Here is a 22,799-nt window from a genome sequence, read left to right on the forward strand (position 1 = left end):
CACAAAGTACCCTGTAGAAAAATGCCATAAACTCAAATGTCCCAGTAGTCAGTACCATATTCATGTTGCAAGTAGCAATTTGGGTTCAGCAAAATACTATCTGTCACACAAAAGTAATCTTAGTTTGAATTGTATTTATTGGTTTTGTAGTGTTTTTTAAATAATGTATTTTTAAAATATATTAAATGTATGATATAATAGCTAAGTATCAGAAGTTTATACCTTTTTTTTAATGGCCACACCTGTGGCATATGCAAATACCTGGGCCAGGGATTGAATCCAAGTTGCAGCTGCAACCTATGCCACAGCTGTGGCAACACTGGATCCTTTAACCCATTGCACCAGGCTGGGGATTGAACCCAAACCACCACAGTCAGATTCTTAACCTACTGTGCCACTGTGGGAACTCCTATACCTATTTTTATATTAGTACATATTGGTACAAATAATAATAAAATAATTTGTTTCAATCATGGTGAGCTCTTTTTCTTCCTTTAATTTCAACATTAAGTTACTCTGGGAGTTCCCTGGTGTCCTAGTGGTTAAGGACTCAGCATTATGACTGCTGTGGCTTGGGTTACTGCTGTAGCTCAAGTTCAATCCCTGGCCTGGGAACTTCTGCATGCCGTGGGTGCAGCAAAAAAAAAAAATTTTTTTCTGTTAAAAGAAACTGTACATTACTTAAACTTGAGAAGAACTGACTTATTATTTGTATTTACAGACAGATCTCTCTGGGTTGGTTTGCTACAATCCGAAACAGAATATCATTCACTATGGCCCTTATCAAGTACTCACTAACTTTAAAGGAAGTACTTTTTTGGAGTTCCTGTCATGGCGCAGCAGAAATGAATCTGGCTGGGAACCATGAAGTTGTCAAAGATTCGATCCCTGGCCTCACTCAGTGGGTTAAGGATTGGGCGTTGCCATGAGTTGTGGTGTTGGTCGAAGATGTGTTTCTCATCCCGCATTGCTGTGGCTGTGGCATAGGCCAGCAGCTGTAGCTCCAATTGGACCCCTAGCCTGGGAACCTCCGCATGCTATGGGTGTGGTGGCCCTAAAAAAAAAAAAAAAAGACCCCCCCCCAAAAAAAAAAATAAAGGAAGTACTTTTTTCTCTCACCCATTTTAATTCGCCACTCTGTTATCAAATGATGCAGTAAACAGCTTCACTGCCTTCTCCAGAATTTCTTTATCCCGACCTCCACTTACTGGGTAATCATCTATCCATCTATTCAGCTTATGCCTCCCCTGACCTCAGAGAAAAGGGTGGGAAAAAGTTTGGGTAAGAGATATTTTAGTTACCTTTTGCTACTACTACAATTTACCACAAATCACAAATCTTGTGGCTTAAAAGCAACACAGATTTATTATTTTACAGTTCTGGAGCTCAGAAATCCACAATGAGTTTCACTGGGCCAAAATCAGGTGTCAGCAGAACTGCATTGCTTCTGTAGGATCTTAAGAACAATCTGCTTCCTCGTCTTCCTTTCCTAGCTTCTAGAGATTCCCCACATCCCTTGGCTTGTGGCCCTCCATCACTCTGACCTCTGCTTGGATCATCAACTCTTCTTTTCTGATTCTGACCCTCCCGCTTCCTTCTTTCAATTGTAAGGACCCTTGTGATTACATGGGACCCACCCAAATAATTCTGAATAATCTCCCTATCTCAAGATCTGCCAAGTCTCTTTCACAGGTAAAGTAATGCATTCGCAGGTCCCTGGGATCAGGTGTGGAAGTCTTTCTGGTGGCATGATCTGCCTACCACAAGGACATCAATATGCCCAGCCAGTCCCAAGAGCAGAAACTCTGATGGAGGAATCCACTTTGGAATAGCGTGGGAACACAATCTCCAGAAACAGAAGAAAATGGAATGGATGTAGGTTAAGAGAAAAAGGCATTTTATAGTAAATGAAGAAGAAGTTATTTTTCTGAGGAGAATTAAGAAAGAGATTGAGGACTTGAGAAGGTGGGAAAGACTTGGAAAAGCCACTGTGGAAGGTTAGAAAGCCTGCAACTAAAGAAGAAAAAGCAACTGCTTTCCCCAGGGCATATCTGAGATGTGAAGGCAGTTACCTGAGTAAGAGCTAGGGTCTGAGGTCACACCAACTAGCACATACACAAAGATGGAATTAAACCCAGTTCCAAAGAGCCATCTAAATTTTTATTTCAAATTTTACAAGTAAACCAAACATCAAAATTAAAGTGTTTCTAACATCTCCTTTTTGTTATGCCATTGTTTTTCTTTTTCCATGATTCCTATAAGAAATTTGACACTAATTAAGTTAGCATAAGAAGGTGGGAAAAAGATGATGAATCATAGGCTATACTGGAAATAAACCAAGAAATAAGAAAAAACGATCTCTGCCCTGAAGAACAATGCTGAAAATTTTTGTTCACAAAGGGGCTATGTACTGAGAGTTTACGTTTTTTAAACGACAAATCATGGAACCTGATAAGATCTCCCAGGTGCTTCTCTTTTCTAAGACATTTGCCCAGAAGACTGCTACGGAGGCTTGGGTATATTTCTCTTTTGCTGTGTCACAGGGTGTTCCTTCCCTTCCCCCTCCTGCCTTGATATGTGTGTGTGTGTGTGTGTGTTTAGTTTCTCTCTCCCTTTTAAGAACACAGCCAGCACGCCTGTCTCCTGCTGTTGCTGCTGCTCTGACTGGCTTTTGCTGCCTCTTGCCTCTTCTTTCTCTTTCTGCTTAGTGCCTGGCCTTCTGGTAAGTATGACAAACACTCCCACAAGCCCTGTAAGATGTAGGGTGCGGTTTGTGGTGTTTGAAACTTGCAACTTTGAGACTGCTAGTGAACTGTTGAAGAACTTTCCATTGTTTTATTTACCATTTAAATGTGTTGCTCAGGAAGGGCTAAGTGTGTGGTAATCTGCTAGGACTGCCAGGACAAGTGAAAAACTTTCTCTCAAGGGAGACACAGATGGCCAGTAAACTTTATAGAAGATAAAATTTAGAAGTAATTTCTTGCTGTAAAATTAATTGAGAAAGAGACAATTTAAAATAACAGTTCTCTGACTTGTTTTTTACCCCTGTGGATTTGTCTTGAGGCTACTTTTAGGAATTGAGTCGTCCTATGGTTTACAATGATTCAGTTATTCTGTTTTAAAGTAAATGAGGAGTATGAGTTTAAAGGAGATCCATGAACTTAATACAAAAAAAAAAAATCACTGATTATGGCCTCTGATGAAGAATAAATCAAATCTACAGACAGAACACTTGCATTTAGACTAACCACATTAAAACTTCTATGGACAGTTGGTTTTAAATTTATTGCTATGAAGTTTGGTTTACTTCGGATTTTATTTTATCTCTCAGAAGCCTCCCTAACACTTTAAAACTCACACATGGATCTAAACCAGTAAATGTTTACTGTTTTCAATTTGATTTAGAAAGTATTCTCTTCCCTTGACTTTCAAAGACGAAGTGCTAAAGGCCATGGCTCCTTTTAGAAGAGCTTAAAATAACTTCTGGCTGGACAGCAGGTGCCGTGTCTTTCTCCAAGTTCAGGGGAAACACAAGTTATATATAGATGAGTGTGCCCAACAAGCAGGGGTCAGGATAGAGAATCCAGTGATGAGGACAAGGAAGCTGTTTACTGCATCATTTCATAATAAAGGTGGTGAATTAAAATGGAGGAGAGAAAAAAATACTTCTTTCGAAGTTAATGATAACTTGGTGAGGGCCACATGTGGATGGCAATGTCTGTACACTGAATTTGCCGTTCTTGAAAATGTTCAAACATTTGATAGTGCCTGCCCTGAGAAGGCAAGGAAGAAGCTGTGCAATGCATGGAGCAATATATTTTTGTTTTTATGTTCATCCCACCACAACAGCAAACCTGTGCATTATTAAGACTCTGTCATAATTTTTTTTTTTTTTGTCTTCTGTCTTTTTTTTAGGGCTGCACCCCTGGCATATGGAGGCTCCCAGGCTAGGAGTTCAATTGGAGCTACAGCTGCCAGCCTATGCCACAGCCACAGCAACACAGGATCCGAGCTACGTCTGCAACCTACACCACAGCTCACAGCAACGCCAGATCCTTAACCCACTGAGCGAGGCCAGGGATCGAACCTGCAACCTCATGGTTCTTAGTCAGATTGTTTCTGCTGCGCCACAACGGGAACTCGAGGACTCTGTCATAATTTTATGCTGCTAATTAGCGGGATCACCATTAAATACTATTTACAAATAAAATGCACCATAACTTAGGCCTAAGCCAAATGTCTTGCAAACCTAGAAATGGTGACAGCCAGAAACCCTCGAATGCTTGACTCAGCCCATCTCTCACCCCCTATTTCCAAAGAGCCCATATTATTCCTGGATAAATGCCCCTAGTTCACTCCCTCCTTGTACTTTAGATATTTCTGCTTCTTAAAAATTATTGTTATCCTAGAGCTTCTTGACTGAGAAGAGAAAGTTGTAATCTGTTTGGGTTATTTTTCCTAAAAGAAAGCCAGTTTTCATATTGGAAAAAAGTATAGAAAGTCAAGAAATTATTATTATGAGCATCACCATGTTTCCACACAAGCTCATTTGTTAATTCATAGCTTTCCTCATTCTATCTTACTCCAAAAATGGTGCCGGTTTGAACCTTAAAAAAAAAAAGTGTTTTTCAGGAGTTCCCGTCGTGGCGCAGTGGTTAACGAATCCGACTAGGAATCATGAGGTTGCGGGTTCGGTCCCTGCCCCTGCTCAGTGGGTTAACGATCCGGCGTTGCCGTTGCCGTGAGCTGTGGTGTAGGTTGCAGACGCTGTGGTGTAGGTTGCAGACGCGGCTCGGATCCCGCGTTGCTGTGGCTCTGGCGTAGGCCGGTGGCTACAGCTCCGATTCGACCCCTAGCCTGGGAACCTCCATATGCCGCGGGAGCGGCCCAAAGAAATAGCAAAAAGACAAAAAAAAAAAAAAAAAAAGTGTTTTTCTGATTGATAACTACATGTTCCTCATCTGGTAAAAGGAAAATACCAGAAAAGCAAATATTTTCTGTATCTAGTATAATTCATTTATATTAATGTACTCATATTAATCAATATGAATTAAAGTAGAATTTTTAATATTATTATGAATGATTGTAGTAAGGTCAGTGGCTCATATCAAATGTTTTAACTTTGGGGAAAAAAGCACCAATTTAAATTTAAACATTAAATGTGAGTTCCCATTGTGGCTCAGTGGTAAAGAACCTGACTAGTATCCATGAGGCCTCACTCAGTGGGTTAAGAATCTGGCATTGCCATGAGCTATGGTATAGGTCACAGACACAGCTCGGATCCCGTGTTGCTATGGCTGTGGCGCAGGCCGGCAGCTACAGCTCTAATTCAACCCCTAGCCTGGGAACTTCCATATGTGGTGGGTGTGGCCCTTAAAAAAAAAAAAGGCAAAAAAACATTAAATGTATATATCCATGTATTTCCAATAACTGTAGGTCTACATAGAATTATACAAGAGAAAGATAACATAAATTGGCTATTCTAAGCAAAATGACAAGTATGATCATGAAAAACCATATCTTGAATTACACCATTAATGTCAGTAATAGGAGATACTATTGGAATTTAAAGACAAAAACCACATCATACAATATGATAATTGTATGACTCATTTTGGAAAGATGCTTCTCACTGTTCCTATCCAACTCAATGCAGTATCAACGGTCTGTAGAAGTACATTCATTCTCTATTAGAAACTGTACTTAGTAGGTGCGTTTGTGGGGATAGCCTTACCGTTTATCTATAACCGCGTTAATTACCTCAACCTGGCTGTGCTTACCACCAGATACCACTCCCAGTATGGAGACTAGTCAGTCTGCACAGCTGTCTGGGGACCCAGAGTCAACACCTCCAGGGAACACCTCAGCATTAACCAGTCAAAATGGCCTGGAGAAACAAGGTGATCAGGATTCCTCAACTCCCCTCCCACCTCCAGAGGAGAAGGCAGGTGTGCAGGCTGAACAGGGAGCCCATGATATCTCTGAAGAGCTGAACCGACAACTGGAAGACATCATCAGCATGTACGGATCTGCTGCTGGCACGGCAGGGAAAGAGGGTGCCACCACAGCCACGGAGCAGCCTGAGAACACAGAACCACCTGACAATGAGGACAGGGACTATGAGGAGGCCACTGACGAGATGGAGAGAGAACCTGTAGCTTCTGGAGAGCCCCTCACAGCCAAAGAGCCTGTCAGCAATAAAGAGCAAAAATTGGAAAAGAAAATTCTAAAAGGATTAGGCAAGTAGTTACATTCTAATGCATGACTTTTCTTTAAATTATTCCTAAAAAGGGACACCTCCTCCAATCTTTGCTAAGACCCATATTCCATACTGGGATTTTACTACAATTCCTTCAGGATCTCCCTACATCTCTTATTGTACTTTCTCCCAGCCACTTTCCATTCAAAAGAACCAAAGTGAACTTTTCAGCACATTATCCACCTACCCTCTGTTGCCTGTGGCTTCCCATTGCTCTTAGGATAAAGACCAGATTTCCTAACATGGACTTCCAGGCCTGAATGGTCTAACTCAAACCTTCTCTCCAGTTTTATCTCCCATCAATTTACCCCACAACATCTCCTTCCTGAACACTCTGCCTCTATCACCACCATGACAACTACTGTCTAGTAGCTAGTCATTCTAATCTTCTCTTTCAGTTCTTTGAACATGCCATGCTCCACCCCTCACAGGGCCCAAATCCATCCTATTTCCTCTACCTAGAAATCCCTCCCCATTCTCCATTTGGGCACTTAACTCATCATTTAGCTCACAAGTGAAATGGCATTTTCCTAGTCCCACCCTAAAGTCTCCCTCTCTTCTATTTCTATTGTACCACGTATCTTTCCTTCCTGGCATTTATCAGCATTTGAGGGCACACATTTATTTTTACGTTTATTTGGTTAAAGCACCTCTTCCACACTACCTCACTATCTCACAGGCAGGGACTGTGTGCACATTTGGATATCACTGGATGCCTAGTGTCTAGAACAGTGGTAAGCATATACTAGGTGCTCAATGAATATTTGTTGTAAGGATGAATAAGAGAATTAATGAATGAAAGGGAAAATGTTTAAAGCAAAGCTAGTAGAATTTAGATTTAAACAAAATACAAATACATGGATAGTTTTGTATATAAAATGATTGTCCATTAGATCACTTAGTAGTATGTTCCATTACTACATACATAAAACATTTTTAATTTAACAAAACTATTCAGAAATGTATTAATTATAGAATGTTGAAAATTACAGAAGATACTTTTACTCTCGGTAGTTCATAGGTTCAACAAACATTTACTTATGCCTAGTTTTTATGAGATGCGCAAAGATAAAAAAAAGTCTTTGGTTAAGGGGCTCTAGGTCTGGAGAGAAAAACAAGCATGTACACTAATTCTTATATAGGGTAAGTGCTAGAACAGGCACAGAAAAATTGTTAGGAGAGCATGGGAGACTGGTTAGACCAAAAAATGTCTGTGAAAGAGGGGTATGAGATTTCATTTTTCAGCTATGAGTGAAAGCATATTACTGCACATATGAGCATCCCTCTGCCTCTCTTTCCTGGTGAATTTCACCAGAACACTGACTACAAACATCACCTCCTATTGTGCCTATGTGATACATTCCCTGACCTGCCCAGGTAGAGTTAGCATCACCTTCTATAGTTCTCCATTAAATTTTCAGCAGCAATCATGTGTTCATAAACCTGCCTCCAAGCTGGAGGGAGAATCTACTGAGGCTGTGATCACATCCTACTCATTTCTGGAAGACAGTGTGGCAGAGTGAAAGACCATGGGCATCAGAGTCAGAACTGCTTTCACACTCCAGTAAGGTCATGTGTAAACCCAAAAGTATGTCTATACTGGCATAGGACCTCACTATGATGCCTGAAACCACTGCTGGCAGTGCTTTGAAGAAGGGCTAAAAGACACATTCAAAAAGCTACCTGACCCATCTAGAATTAAAGACTACCCAAGATACTACCACGTTCCAAAGACTGGGATCACTCTAGTGTTTTGCAACTTTGAGAAAGAATAAAATTGCTCTATGTTACAGAGCTATTCTTCCTTCTCTATCCAAGGCATTTCAGCAATATCCTTTTGTACTAGTCATTGTTAAACTGTCCATAAAGTGATACAAAATTAGGCTCATGGCTCAGTGGAAATATGACTAGCATCCATGAGGACGCAGGTTTGATCCCTGACCTCACTGAGTGGGCTAAGGAACCGGTTTGCCATGAGCTGCGGTGTAGGTCACAGACGAGGCTTGGATCCCATGATGCTGTGGCTGTGACGTAGGTCAGCCGCTACAGCTCCGATCTAACCCCTAGCTTGGGAACCTCCATATGCTGCAGGTGCAGCCCTAAAAAGACCAAAAAAAAAAAAGATACAAAATTACACTCCAGAGGTGAATGATTTCAAGTGTTCCTAACCAGAAAAGTCGTTTAGCTTTATCAGTCTAAAACTATTTCTGTATAGCAATTTGTGTGTCATAATGGAGAAATGGGTATGAAGAAAACAAGGGAAAAGTTAAAGGTGACCAATTTTGATTTCTACTCTGTCTTCCGTGAGTTATTTCAAAATCTGTATTAACCTCATACTTACCAAATAAGCAAAAAATATATAATCAAAAAAATTAGAGAAAAAAATTTCACAACTAGTTCTGCCACTACCTGTAAATTACCAAAGTTCATCTGAATGTTATTTATCAGAACCAGTGTTTATGATCAGAGTGCCCAGATGAGTCCACTCTAATTACATGTGTATAAGCTGCTGGCTCTTTCATGCCGTTTCTCCAAACACCATCCATATATTCTACTAAGTGTTGTACTATTTTAGCTACATTATGAGTTAAAACACATTTTTAGGCTAATTTAAATGTTACCACCATTTTAAACATCATTTCAATTATCTGCAAGTGGCTTTAACAGGCTTCTTGGGTATTTATCAATTAAATGGTGCTATACTATCATCTAGACCAATGACTTCAAACCTAACTATGCACTGGAATCAAATAGAGAATTTGTCAAAAATGCTGTTCCTGAGCACAGAGATTCAGAGTTGGTAGGTCTGGACTGGGGCCAAGGCACCCTGAGTAATTTTGATACAGATTGTGGAAGCAGTGGATCTGATGTTTCAGAAAGTGCTTCTTTCACCCTTTTGGAAGAAAATATACAGTGTCAGCTATGGTCTTCTTTTAGAATCTATTTGGAGCTTTTATAGAATTTTAGTATGTCTTTCAATCCATACCTGCAGATATACCTTTACTTAATCTTTACTTAGGTATTTGATCAAAGATGAGTCTTTAATTATTGTATGTTTATCAGACATTTGCTTTATTGATATTTTTGAGAATCTGAAATGTTCTGACTCTCTAACCCCAAATTTTCCAAGGTGTATACTCTGGGATATTTGAAATTTCAGAACAATTTAGTTTCCTAACTGCCAGAACTCCCTGACCTTTAATAAATACAACAATGAAAATCTCTAACAGTGATAGGAATAGTTTACAACATTTTCTAAACCTATTGAAACAAAAACACCTTTCTTTCTCAGAACATCTTTGAATATCTGGAAAATGTCTCTACAACCCAAGAACTCAGGATTTATATTTCCTTTATGTGCTGTATATCCTCCCACAATCAACACACTGTATACCACAGCAGTTGGAGGAATATTTTAAATCTCTTCAGTTGGCAGAATCATTTTCACCTTGACACTGAACTGAAAGAAACAAAAACAGACCATGACACATCCTGTTAAAACCCAAGTATCCCCCTTGCTTCCCCAACCCATCCTCCAGCTCACAGGCGTCTTATTAATCTCTTCTCTGCCAATATTATGTGGGCTGCACATAGTAATAAGCACATGACAATGATAAAATATAGTATGCCTTCCGATATGGCTGATAACTGATTGAGTAGGAAATCATACATTTGAAGTATAAACCAAGAATAAAACAAAGGGGAGCTGCAGGTCCAGTCTGAGCTCAGAATCCATCTGGTCAACCCACTAATTTTATAGACAGAGAAATTAAAGCCTAGACAGTTTTAAAGTCTGGGGGCGGGGGGAGTTACTCAACTAATTGATGTTTGCGAGATTAGTCATAAAGAAAGGGACAGGCCTTAAGTCACTAATATTACAAGACCAAAGATATATAAAAATAATCAGTATGTTGGTTGAGGAGCATTTAACTTAGCCATATCTCAGTTAGTGAGCTTCATCTTTCCAGTTACAGGTGAATTTGAGTTCTACCTTCTGAGGGGTACCTTGACTGCACATTGGTTTTCTAGAATCTTTTAGCTCATTTACTTACTCTGCTTTAAAACAGTCAACCTCCTAAATGGTCTGTTTTATCCATTTAGCTTGATTTCTAGTTTTACTCTGAGAGGAAAAACTGTTGCTTTGATACAAATGCTAAATTTTCTGTAAGAGATGGTAGGAGACCAGAAGAATTTAGAAGAAAGAGGAATCTGCAGAGACTTAAAGGTTCCTGAGTAGATTCATAGGTAAGCTAAAACTTAGGCCAGATCCTGAAAGGAGAGGAGGATTTAGACAAATGTAATGGGAGAGAAAAACATGTCTTAAGCAAAATGATTAATAGTCTCTTCTGACCCAAGTTGAGAATGGATATATTTAATTCTTATTGCTCTTTCTGACAGGTTTCTTTTTTTATTACAAGGTTTTGCTTTATTTTGTTTTCTCTGGAATAATCTCCCCACTATTAAGCTCTTAAAGTTTTTTCTTTTAAAGAAAGCTTTCTTTATAGTTATAGCCAAGAAGTTACTAGCAGTTTAAACACAGAGTTTATTTTTCCTCTTGTGTCTGACACTGTCACCAAATGACCCATTTCTGTAGAATTGTAATTACAGCCTTTCTTAAAAGATGAGCAAGTCTCTGCCTATTCCCTTCCTCCACGATAATCCCACACAGCAGTCTAGTCTAAAAAAAAAAACCAATGGAAGTTTAAAAACTAAGCTCTCTGATGTTACAAAGCTATGGATTCTGCAAATGCCTGTCTCCAATTTCTTGGATTTTTTTTGTTGTTGTTGAGAGAAATCCTTTTTGAAGGGTATAATGATACATCTGAATGCTAAACTTCGATACAAAATAACTGAAAATGAGAGCAGAAAGAGACCTCAGTGAGTATAACAGTTAAAAGCAAACAAACATTTCATAAATAAAACAAAAAGGAGAGAAGAGAGACCCAATGGACTCACTCAAGTGTTTCTGTCTTCTACAAACAAGACACATTATGGTTTAACATGTCAGTACTCACTTAGAGAGGTATGCTCAACATACACTAAATGTCACAGGTGAGAGTAAGACCTGTCTTTCCTGTAGTTGACCACAAAGTTGTCTTTCAGACAATGTTTACTTGATTTACATGGTATTACTGCGCAGGGGTAGGCTTCGTTTTTTTTCCATTATCACTAAGATTACTAAACACTTGCCCTGGGCCAAACACTGGGTGGGGTCCTAGGCCTGATCTGACCAATAGTACAGTCTCTAGCCTTTAACAGATGACACTTTTTTTTTTAATGGCCACACCTGTGGCATATGAAAGTTCCTGGGCTAGGGGTCAAGTCAGAGCTGCAGCTGTAGGCCTACACCACAGCCATGGCAACACCAGATCTGAGCTGTATCTGTAACCTATGCCACAGCGGCAAGGCCTGATCCTTAACCCACTGAGCCACAACAGCAACTCCCACAGATGACACTCTTCACTCAGGACAGTAGTGATCGTATGAGTACCTTCCACAGACTAAAGATAAGGATGAGGTGCTTGACTGACCAACACAAATCCGTCCTTGCAGCTACACGAATAACTGAAGCCCAAGCCAGGTGGGGGTAGGGCAGCAGAGATCATCAGTATAAAGGCAGCACATTACGGCAAAGGCTGTAACTGGACTGCTGGTGCAGCACTACACACACCCATCTTCTCCCCATCTCAGGCCATCTCTCTAATCTGAACTGACTCACTGGGCAAAGACAGATGAAACCAGCTGTTAGGAATGAGGTCATTTTTTTTTTTTTTTCAAAAAAAGTTTCCTTTTATTTTTCTAGGTTTCTCTGGCATCAAAATTTCACTTGGGAGTGGAATGATTTAGAGCAAGTAGACAAACCCTGGATTCAAGCCTTGGCTCTGCCAGTATTAATTATGTAACTCTGGACTTCTCTGGGCTTTTGATTATTAACCTATAAAATTAAGTCTGGCTGCTCTCTGAAGTTACTTCTAGACCTAATTTTTTTTTTTTATTAAAGTGTAGTTGATTTACAATGTTGTACCGATTTCTGCTATACAGCAAAGTGACTCAGTCATACATATATATATACATTTTTTTTTTTTCTTTTTTAGCTATTTCTTGGGCCGCTCCTGCGGCATATGGAGGTTCCCAGGCTAGGGGTCGAATCGGAACTGTAGCCACCAGCCTATGCCAGAGCCACAGCAACGTGGGATCCGAGCCGCGTCTGCAACCTACACCACAGCTCACGGCAACGCCGGATCGTTAACCCACTGAGCAAGGGCAGGGATCGAACCCGCAACCTCATGGTTCCTAGCCGGATTCGTTAACCACTGCGCCACAACGGGAACTCCCTACATTCTTTTTTTTTATACTATTTTCAATCATGGTCTATCCCTAGAGGTTGGATATAGCTCCCTGTGCTATACAGTAGGACCTTATTGTTTATCCATTCTAAATGTAATAGTTTGTATCTACTAATCCAAAACTCCTAGTCATCCCACCCCCTCCCCTTTGGCAACCACCAGTCTGTTTTCTATTAGATCTAAAATCACTTGATGCCATTAGTTACCAGACATATCGAATGAAAATACAAGGTACCCAGGGAACTTCAAATATCTGATAAACAAAGGGTAATTTTTTAGTACAAGTGTGTCTAATGTCTTGTATTTCATTTGGCAACCTAATTCCATGATATATCTGCTTCTCCAGAATGAAGGCAAAAATTCCAGCAAAGGAGAAATGCCTGTTCTTGGGGGAGACTATTAAAATTGTTAATTTTTCTTTTTTGGCTGCACCCACAGCATATGTAAATTCCCAGGCCAGGGATCAAATTTGAGCTGCTTCTGTGACCTACACCACAGGCTGCAGCAATGCCAGATCCTTAACCCATTGCACCAGGCTGGGGATGGAACCAGCAATGCCACGGAGACAAGCTGGATCCTTAACCCACTGCACTAGGATGGGGATGGAACCAGCAATGCCACAGAGCAGCTACAAGCTGAATCATTAACCCACTGCACCACAGCAGGAACTCCAAAGTTGCTAATATTCTTAAGCAGACTTATATCGGGAAACATGGCTCTAGCGTATGGTGTGACTTCCTATTCTGATTAGACAGGGTGGCTGTCACAGGTAGGTGAGGATAGGGAAACTGCTCTACCTTTACTAACTGTCTGCAAAGATATATCTGGTGGTACATAGAGGTCTCAGGGTCCCGCTTCTGCCTCCCAATCCTCAGCCCAGTGGATACTGAAAGACAAGATTTCCAAGTACCAGAGAAAGGCTAACTAGGCATTTGAGCTGAAGAAGACAAAAGGAAGAACAATGGAGAAAGAAAAGAAAGAATCTGAGGCTCATCATCAAAAAATCATGAACAGATAGATGAGTTTTTAAATGTAGTGTAAACTCCAACTGGGAACAGAAAATGAAACTGCCAGCAGAGATTAAGGCCTAAGTGGGAGAAGAGAAGACCCTGGGAAGATAAACCTGTAACCAGAGAGACACAAAAAGGCCTATGGAAAAGGCCCTGAACGTCTTGGATCCATTTTCTCTCTATATTGACTTTATTCCTACTTGTTAGGAAATATGATCAGAGTCATTCCCACCAAAAGTCATGGAATGGGTTCCCCTACAAATCAGAAGAAAGAGATGCTAAGAGTACAAAAGTAAATAAACAAACAAAAAGGTCAGACTAAACTATCTAAAGGTTTGTCTGCTTTGGGCTGGTATTTTAACAGCTCCATGTACTCCTGTGGCTGTTTCATGGTAATTGGATATTTGGATGAGCTGCTTTGCTTCTTTTTTCAATTAATTAACATGAGGATATGGATGATTTATCCCTTCATAAAGTCATGTTTTTGATCCTTTTGAATATTTACAAAATATTCCTTAGAAAATTACAAATTCCTTGAAATGTTTAGTAACAAGAACAGATTCTTTGGATGAAAGTTTGAGGACTATTCTTATATCAGACATTTACTGAAAATCTGCCATGAGCCTGACACTGTACCACACATTTTCACAAACTTCTCAGCTAATCCTCACTTATTCTGCAAGGTAGGTATCACCCCTTCTTACAGGAAAAAACAATAATAATATCTGCGGCTCAGATAGGTTAAGTGGCTTGGCCAAGGCTGGATAGTAGCTAACAAATGGTCAACCTAAGATTACAGCCCTTTTCATCCGACTTCAAATTCAACACTTTTTAAAAATGATTTCATGGTTTTGTTTTCTTTTAAGGGAAAGAAGCCAACCTACTAATGCAAAATCTAAACAAGTTGCCAACATCTGAGGAAAAGCTTGATTTTTTATTCAAGAAGTATGCTGAATTGGTAAGTTCTTTAATTAGGCCTTTTTGTCAGATTCAAGCTCTGGTTAGAGCTGAGAAAAGGAGGCTGTTAGTTTTTCAGGTATATCATTATAGATCATGGCTGGTTACCTCAAACAAGCCAATGTCAGAAAGCATAAGGCAGAATTTTTTAAATGAAAGGAAAATAAAGCAGAAAAACTGAGGAACAAGAGCAAAAGGAAGAAAAAGGATGGAGCTAGAGTCCACTCTACCTTCAATTACGTGCATCATTTGGGGGATGGAAGAGAGAATTAAAATTCCACAAATTTCAAGTTAATTATAATTAAAATTGGTCAATATTTTAAAGTTCTTTTTGGTTTTGCAATAACAGAAATACACTCAACATAAAGGCAAATTTTTATCAGGTTCTTGTGTGCAAGTTTTTTGAGGGTGGTCCCCTCAGGAAGGCAGAGGGTTGAGTTAATCCCACCCCTCAGTTTGTGATGCATGCTCATTCATTCATTCATTCATTCATTCTCTTTGATCTGCGTTCTTCTCCTGGTCCCCCACAGCGGCAAAGTATCTGAAGTGGACTGTTTTGTTTCCGGGTATAGGTCCTCCCCATGCAATCTCTCTCAGTAAGTCAGGGCCACTCGCAGGAAGGGGAGCCCCTTCCAGACGTCAGAGAATCACGAAGTGGATTATCTCCTCACCAGTACACTTACAGTGGACCAGGTGGAAGAACCAGGAAGGTTCAGTGAAGGCAGCACCCAGGTTTCAATGAACCCTCACAAAAAAAAAAAAAAAAAAAAAAAAAAAAAAAAAAAAAAAACTGGCTAAAGGAGTTACACCTGAGGCTTGTGCACTACCAGGCATGAGCAAGGCCTGCTGCAAAGAGGTGATGTCCTTTCAATGAAGCTAGGCAATGCTCCTCTCTCTCAGTTCTATTTCTTTTCCTAAACTTTTTTTTTTTTTTTTTTTTTTTTTTTTTTACTAACTTACAAAAGCAGTGACAGCAGTAACGGCAGAATGAAACTCAAGCCCACATCCACACAAAACAATTCCTCTAGGCAGTAGGTTGAACTGCCCCTAAAGATAGAGCGTCTCACCTGCATGGGCCCCTCTGAGGCCCTGGACATAATTATTTTTTATAAATATCACTATATATATATAGTGATTTTTATTTTTTTCATTATAGCTAGTTTACAGTGTTCTGTTGACTTTCTACTGTACAGCATGGTGACCCAGTTACACAGACATGTATGCATTCTTTTTTCTCACATTATCATGCTCCATCATAAGTGACTATAGTTTCCAGTGCCATGCAGCAGGATCCCATTGCTAATCCATTCCAAAGGCAACAGTCTGCATAATTATCTTTTTTTCTTTTTCTTTTTCTTTTTTTCTTTTTAAAAGAAGGTCTCCAGGGAGTTCCCATCGCGGTGCAGTGGTTAACGAATCCGACTAGGAACCATGAGGTTGCGGGTTCGATCCCTGCCCTTGCTCAGTGGGTTAACGATCCAGCATTGCCATGAGCTGTGGTGTAGATCACAGACGCGGCTCGGATCCCACGTTGCTGTGGCTCTGGTGTAGGCTGGCAGCTACAGCTCGATTCGACCCCTAGCCTGGGAACCTCCATATTCCATGGGAACGGCCCAAGAAATGGCAAAAAGACAAACAAACAAACAAACAAATAAATAAATAAATAAAAGAAGGTCTCCAAAACCGAGTAAGATTCAGGCCCACAACCCCTTCAGGTCTCTAATTGCATCTTATCCCCAATGATGGAGTAAACTTTAATAAGTGACTTGTTTTCTTTCTTTTTCACTCTGATGTTAGTCCCATGATCTCTATTTGTTTTTCCTTTCTTGTACTTTGATGCATCCTGTTATGTTGAATTGTCATGCAACAGAACCAGAGTTCTGGTTCAGAATTCTGAAACTCTGGATGACTGGTGATTGCTCAACTCTGCAGCAATTCTTTTAAATTATTTTTAAATCACACAATCCACATTTCAATGATGAAAGGGAAATGCTGAATACACAAGTAAAAAAACCTCTAATCCTATAATCTAAAACACAAACTTTGATTTAGCTGTCTTCTTTTCCAGTTCTTCTATACATGCAGAGATAGCTTTTGTATCACTACCATCAATTAAGTACATATAATTTAGTATCTGGTTTTTTGGCTTATATGACTGATAATTCTATTTCGTCAAAGCTACATCATTTTCCATTAATTGGCTTTATGTATCGGTTCCTTAACTTTGGGACATTTAGATTCCTTCTACTGTTTGTTTTGCCAAATGTTGCTGCAGTGAACATCATCATGCATGAGATTTGTACCTTCTCTTTTACGATCCTGGGGGAAAAGTTCCAGAATTGGAATTACTAAATCAAGCAGTATAAATGCTTTTTTCTTTAAATGGCCATATTGCTCTCCAAAAGAATAAAAGAAATTTATAAAGTATTAGTATACCAATTTTACTGCAACTTGTTTAACATTGACAGTTAACTACTCATAAACAATTTCAGCGCCATAAGAAGGTAGGTGTCAAAAATAATATTTTTCCCCCAAATCTGGCCCCCATTCTCACATATCCATTTTTGCTCTTTCTAGTAATTATTACATTGATTTCCCTTTCCCCTTCCATTTACTTACGCACACCAAGGCCATTCATTTTTAGTTTCTAGTGCCATGTTCCATAGTTTGATGAACTGGGAAGATTCTAGACTAGTACAGAGAGCTATTTACAGTTCTGTAGTCCCTCAGCAGTATATCAGAAAAGAATCAATCACTCGGTCTACCTCCAATTTTTTTTTTTTTTTTTGTCTTTTGTCTTTTTAGGGCCACACCTGCAGCATATGGAGGTTTCTAGGCTAGGGGTCTAATCAGAACTGCAGCTGCCAGCCTACACCAGAGCTACAGCAACACCAGATCCGAGCCTCGTCTGTGACCTACACCACAGCTCACAGCAACACCAGAGCCTTAACCCACCAAGAGAGGCCAGGGATCGAACCGCAACCCCATGGTTCCTAGTCAGATTTGCTTCCACTGTGCCAAGATGGGAACTCCCCAAAATTTTCTTCATGAGACAAGGTTGTTCATTCCTAGCCAAGCAGTCAAGAGGTTATTTTTCCAGAGACCCTACTCAAGTATAGTATGCCCTACTATACTTTGGCATTTATATCATCTCCTACAATGAACTTTTAAACAAAGGTTGTTCTAGAAAAAATGAATCTGAAACAACTGACCCCAAAACCCCTACATACCTTTTTAGAAAGGAAAAACTACAAATAATTTTAATTTTTTACTTGGAGACTAAAACCTATTTCCCTGCCACTGGTTTGGATATTAATATAAGGAGTATCTGAAATGTAAGTGTTAACATAGAATAAATCATTAAATTCAAAGCTGTGAATCAAACTCCCACTCCAGCTCACTCATCCTTACAGATTCAAAGTCCTATATCATCAATCATTGCATCATTAAAAGATAAATTCATTAATAAATAAAGATACCTCATGACTAAACTAAGAAATGACCTAGAAGAAGTATTTTTTGCAAATTCCCTCATTTTAAAGTACTTATGACAATATTACTAATACTATTCTAATTTAGTGCTTGGCATTAATTTTACCTTTTTAACTTAAGAAAAAAAGAAAGAACAAGAAAAATTTCAGATAAAAATCCTATATGCCTATTAGAATTGTACAGGAGATCCATGTCTGAATGCATTATTAAACCACAAAACCAGCATTTAACTGATGTTGACTCAGTTGCAATACGTTTGCTTTCATTAGGAAACCCCACCTACATTTACACAAATCTGAAGTATTTGAAAAAAACTACCACATCTTAAAAAAACTGTCAGAAGGTTAAAGGGCTTTATTTAGAGTAAAGCAAGATAGACCTAGAAATATTTCAAATGTGCATGATCTTGCAATAAAACTAGAATGTTAAATGATCAATAAGTAAGACTAAATCATCTCTTCCAACTTATGAAACACATGTATGCTATCATCCTCTTGATGCTCAAATAAGTCCACAAAGGGCAGTGTCCCCCCAAAAAGGGTTAGTTTTGTCAACCATGGAACAAAAGGCAATGTCTGTCCGGAGATATTTTGGATGTGACATTTGGAGGTACTGGTTGCATCTAGTGGGTAGGGGCAAGAGATACTGCTAAACAGTCTATAATGCACAGGATAGCCCCCGTAACAAAGAATTATCTGGCCCCAAATGCCAACAGTGCTAAGACTGAGAAACTCTGACAGATGGTTTAGTCTTTCAAAGGTAAAGTCTAAACCAAAATGCAAAAACAATAAAAACAATATATAAATGTCAAGAAAGGACAAGAGATCACTTATAGTCCAAACACAAGCATGAGATGTTTCACCCCCATCTGATAATTATGGTGCAAAATGAGGTTAGCATGAGAAATGAACAATAAAATATCACTGATTTTCCATTTGAATCTCAAGAAGGATAACCAATTTCAATCAACATTTATTGTAACATGGGCCTAGTTTTCCTTGATGCTAATTCGCACCAATAACTAAAAATTGTCCTTAAGTATGAAGATAGAATATAGCATATGACTATTCCCAGCTTAATCTGGCAAAGGCTTATCATGGACATTTCACAGTGGTACAAGGGAAACAGGAAAGGATTAAAATAAGATGTGAACTGAAGAAAGTGTGACAGTTCTGTTCATCTAGTTCAGAAAAAGCAAATGCTTTTTCAAGACAGGGTAACTGAGTCACCTGTCAGGACCCACGTTGTGCATATGCATTTGTATCTGGCTCTGTGAGGCACCAGGAGAACCTGGGGTCCATAAATACCCAGGGGTTCCCAGGTCTTTTTCTCTTCGTTAGCCAACAAGATCATTATTAGGATGAATACGCACCTGACTTACACACCATTCAGGCTCTAAGGGAACTAAGTCCAGCAGAAGAAATGGCTCTGGAAAAAGGGGCTCCTGCTTACTCATGGTCACCCTGATTGTCAATCTGAGATCCACACTCCTAGTATACCAGTCTCTGGAGGGTTCAACCCCAAACTACCCCAACTCCAATGAGAATTTCATAAAAATCTGTTTCCAAATTTACCAGACAAAAATACCAAATGCCCAATTAACTGCATTTCAGGTAAACCAGCAAAATTTTTTTAGTCAAATTTACATCCCATGCAGTACTTTGGGTATACTGTTACTAAAAACATATTCCTTACTTATCTGAAATTCAAATTTAATTCACAACATTTAACCTGGCAGCCTTATCCCAGAACTTCAGCCTCCTGAGATAGAAAGGCCAGGGGTCCCTCGACTTCATTTTCCACGCCACCCTGGTACTGTGCCTGTGGCTGCTGGAGGAGCATGAGAAGAGGCCCACCTGTGCTCAGCAGAAACAAGTGTCATGATTTATTTGGCATAAGCATGGAGGGTGCAGGTGGGGGTGGGCGGGGAGCAAGGCTTGATACAGATACTTGAGGTGGAGGCTGTTGAGCTGTGCAGTGGCTATTTCTGAAATCATCAATGCTGAAATCATCAAATCATCAATGCTTAAGCAGTCAAGGGGTACATTCTCCTCTCCCCCTTCCTTATAAACCAGAGACTTCAACTGCTGTTTACCAGGAACTGGCTTTTCACTTTCCTATTTTTAAAAAGTGTTACTAAAGCTCGTTTTGGGAAATAATTGTGAGAACTAAATGTAAATCAAGCAGACACACCATTGACCAATTTCCTAATGCAAAGCATTATCATGAATTCTGAGACGTGCCTTTCTATATTGACTGGCATCATTAGATAGGACTCAAGAAAACTAAAACTATTTCTAGACCACCAAAAAGAAGATCAGAGTAAAATAAATCAATAATTATGATGAAGGGAAAACCTTTGCATGTTATGCTCTTAAAATCATACTTACAAGTACTGAGAAGGTAATATTTATGAAGTTCATTTGATTCCAGAGGAACAATGATAATAGCAAAAAATTTTCCGAACAACTATAGAGTGGTCTTTAAACATTTCCTCTTTTGCTCCACTTCTATCAACTCAAGAGATCCCTGCCATTTTCTCTCATATGTGTACCCTGATGTCTAGCTGGATGAACATCGAACTGAGCAAAAGAAGTTAAAACTTCTACAAAAGAAACAAGTACAGATCCAAAAAGAAAAGGACCAGTTACAAAGTGAACACAGCAGAGCTATCCTTGCTCGAAGCAAACTGGAGAGCCTGTGCCGGGAGCTGCAGAGACACAACAAGACACTGAAGGTATGTGCCACCAAGGCCCTGCATAACACCCTTTCCTGCATGCTTTTGTAGGCACAGGCTTCTGCTATTCAAGGTAAGAGTGAGAGTTTTAGAATCAAAGAGACATGGGTTGAAATACTAGCCCTGCCATTTGCTTACCAGTGACCTTCGAGAAATTATTTTACCTCCTGAGCTTGTTACCTCATCCTTAAAATGTGGATTATACCAACTCTGCTATGAGGTCATGGAAAAATTAAATGAGGTCACATACGTAAGATGCCCCCGTAGTAACTGATGTGAGCAGACCTTTAGTTAAAATGCGTGCCATTCCTCTTACCTTCCTTATGTTGAGTGTGTTTTGTTCTGTTTGTTATTTTTTTTTTAAGATAGGCCTTAGTTCTACTCTTTAAAATACAAATTGATAAAAATTCAAAGTTTTTGTATAAGAAACATGCATGACATGAAATAAATTGACACAAAGTTAATTGATAGGATAAGGCAAAATTGAGAGCTAAAATGTCAGTAGTCATCTGAAAAAAAGAGCTACTTGAAAAAACACTGAAGCTCTTCGAGTTTAATTATTCAATCTAAAAATAATAGACTGATCACTTCATTCAGTCTGCATGAGTTTCATTAATTACAGCGTAAGCCTCTAGCAGTGTGGTTAATTTGATTACACACAGACACTAGCTACATTCAATGAAGCAGGATGCAGGGCTCTCCAAGATAATACTACATGCATCCAAAATCCCCTTTTCAGCTGAAGATCTTAAAGCTTTTGACAAATAAGAATTAATTAGATAGTAATATTCCCATGAGACAGTTTTCATTACATGTACTTATAAGGAGATACTTTAAGAAACACAAAGATTAAGATCATTACTGAGTTTGTACAATGGAGTTAGGAAGACGAATAGGATAATAGCTCTTCATATTTCAGAATTGTTTTTTGATACCTGGGAAACGAGTGGCCAATGTGATGAAACCTAAACTCTCAGGAGTTGTTGGAGATGGGCTTCTGGTGGCATCTCTTTAATCAATTCACTGAGACAATTGAAACCCGGGTGAGATGGGCATGGAAGCATCACCCTCAACTTAAGACACGCAACCAAGTAATAGCGCTCTGTGTTTATATAAATCTCCTGGCTTTCTGTAGTGTTGTATAGTAAGGAGATAAAAATTAAATCTCTTTTAATGATGTAGATGAAATGAGGTAGCTTCGTCTCCTTGGATGACATTCAAAGATGAAATGATGGAAGTGGCAGGAGACCCTGTAGGTATACCCACACACCCTCAGCAATGGCTTCCTGTTTTGGATAATGGAATTAAGCAGATTATGCCAGGACTTGCATTAAGTGCATTACCTAGGTCATTTTATCCAATCCTTACTACAACCTTATCAGGGAAGCATCTCCCTTTTATTTTTTAAATTTTTTAGCTTGTTTTTTTTTTATTTTTTATATTTGATTTATAGTGTTCTGCCAATTTCTGCTATACAGCAAAGTGACCCAGTCATACATATACATACATTCTTTTTCTCACATTAGCCTCCATCATGTTCCATCACAAGTGACTAGAAACAGTTCCCTGTATATACAGCAGGATCTCATTGCTTATCCACTCCAACAAACTGAGACTCAGCAATCCAAATCACTTGCCTAAGGTCATGCATATTTTAAGTGTCAAAATCAGGATTCGAATTCAAAATATTTTCTAATTTCCCTTCTGATTGCTTCTTTGACTCATGGGTTATTTACAAGTGTTTAATTTTTATAGCCAATTTTATATGGTCTAGCTTGGTGAATATACTAAATGTACTTGCAAAGAATGTTTCTCAGAAATCAGGTATAACGTTGCATAAGCAATGAATAGCTCTAGATCATTTGGGTCTTTACTAAATTTTTGTCTTGTTCTATCAATCACTGAAGGATGGGTGTTAAAAATCTCCTACTGTAATTGTGAAACTGGCTACATCTTTTAATTATGTCAATTTTTGCTTCATATATTTTGAAGCATTA

At 39.1% G+C, this 22,799-nt stretch overlaps 1 protein-coding gene across 2 annotated transcripts in view; it reads left to right on the forward strand.

The window, feature by feature from the left end:
- Positions 2,587 to 22,799, forward strand: part of TXLNB (taxilin beta) — a 56,702-nt gene continuing 36,489 nt past the window's right edge. The window contains exons 1-4 of one of the 2 annotated variants that reach the window (XM_021087298.1): positions 2,587 to 2,722; positions 5,787 to 6,239; positions 14,483 to 14,574; positions 20,632 to 20,802. In XM_021087298.1, coding sequence (XP_020942957.1) covers positions 5,801 to 6,239; positions 14,483 to 14,574; positions 20,632 to 20,802 — 702 coding nt within the window. In that variant the 5' untranslated portion in view covers positions 2,587 to 2,722; positions 5,787 to 5,800. The remainder of the gene's footprint in view (positions 2,723 to 5,786; positions 6,240 to 14,482; positions 14,575 to 20,631; positions 20,803 to 22,799) is intronic. The other variant, XM_003121175.6, reaches the window with a different exon arrangement.

The sequence above is a fragment of the Sus scrofa genome, chromosome 1 (genome assembly GCF_000003025.6).
Source record: "Sus scrofa isolate TJ Tabasco breed Duroc chromosome 1, Sscrofa11.1, whole genome shotgun sequence".
NCBI lineage: Eukaryota > Metazoa > Chordata > Mammalia > Artiodactyla > Suidae > Sus > Sus scrofa.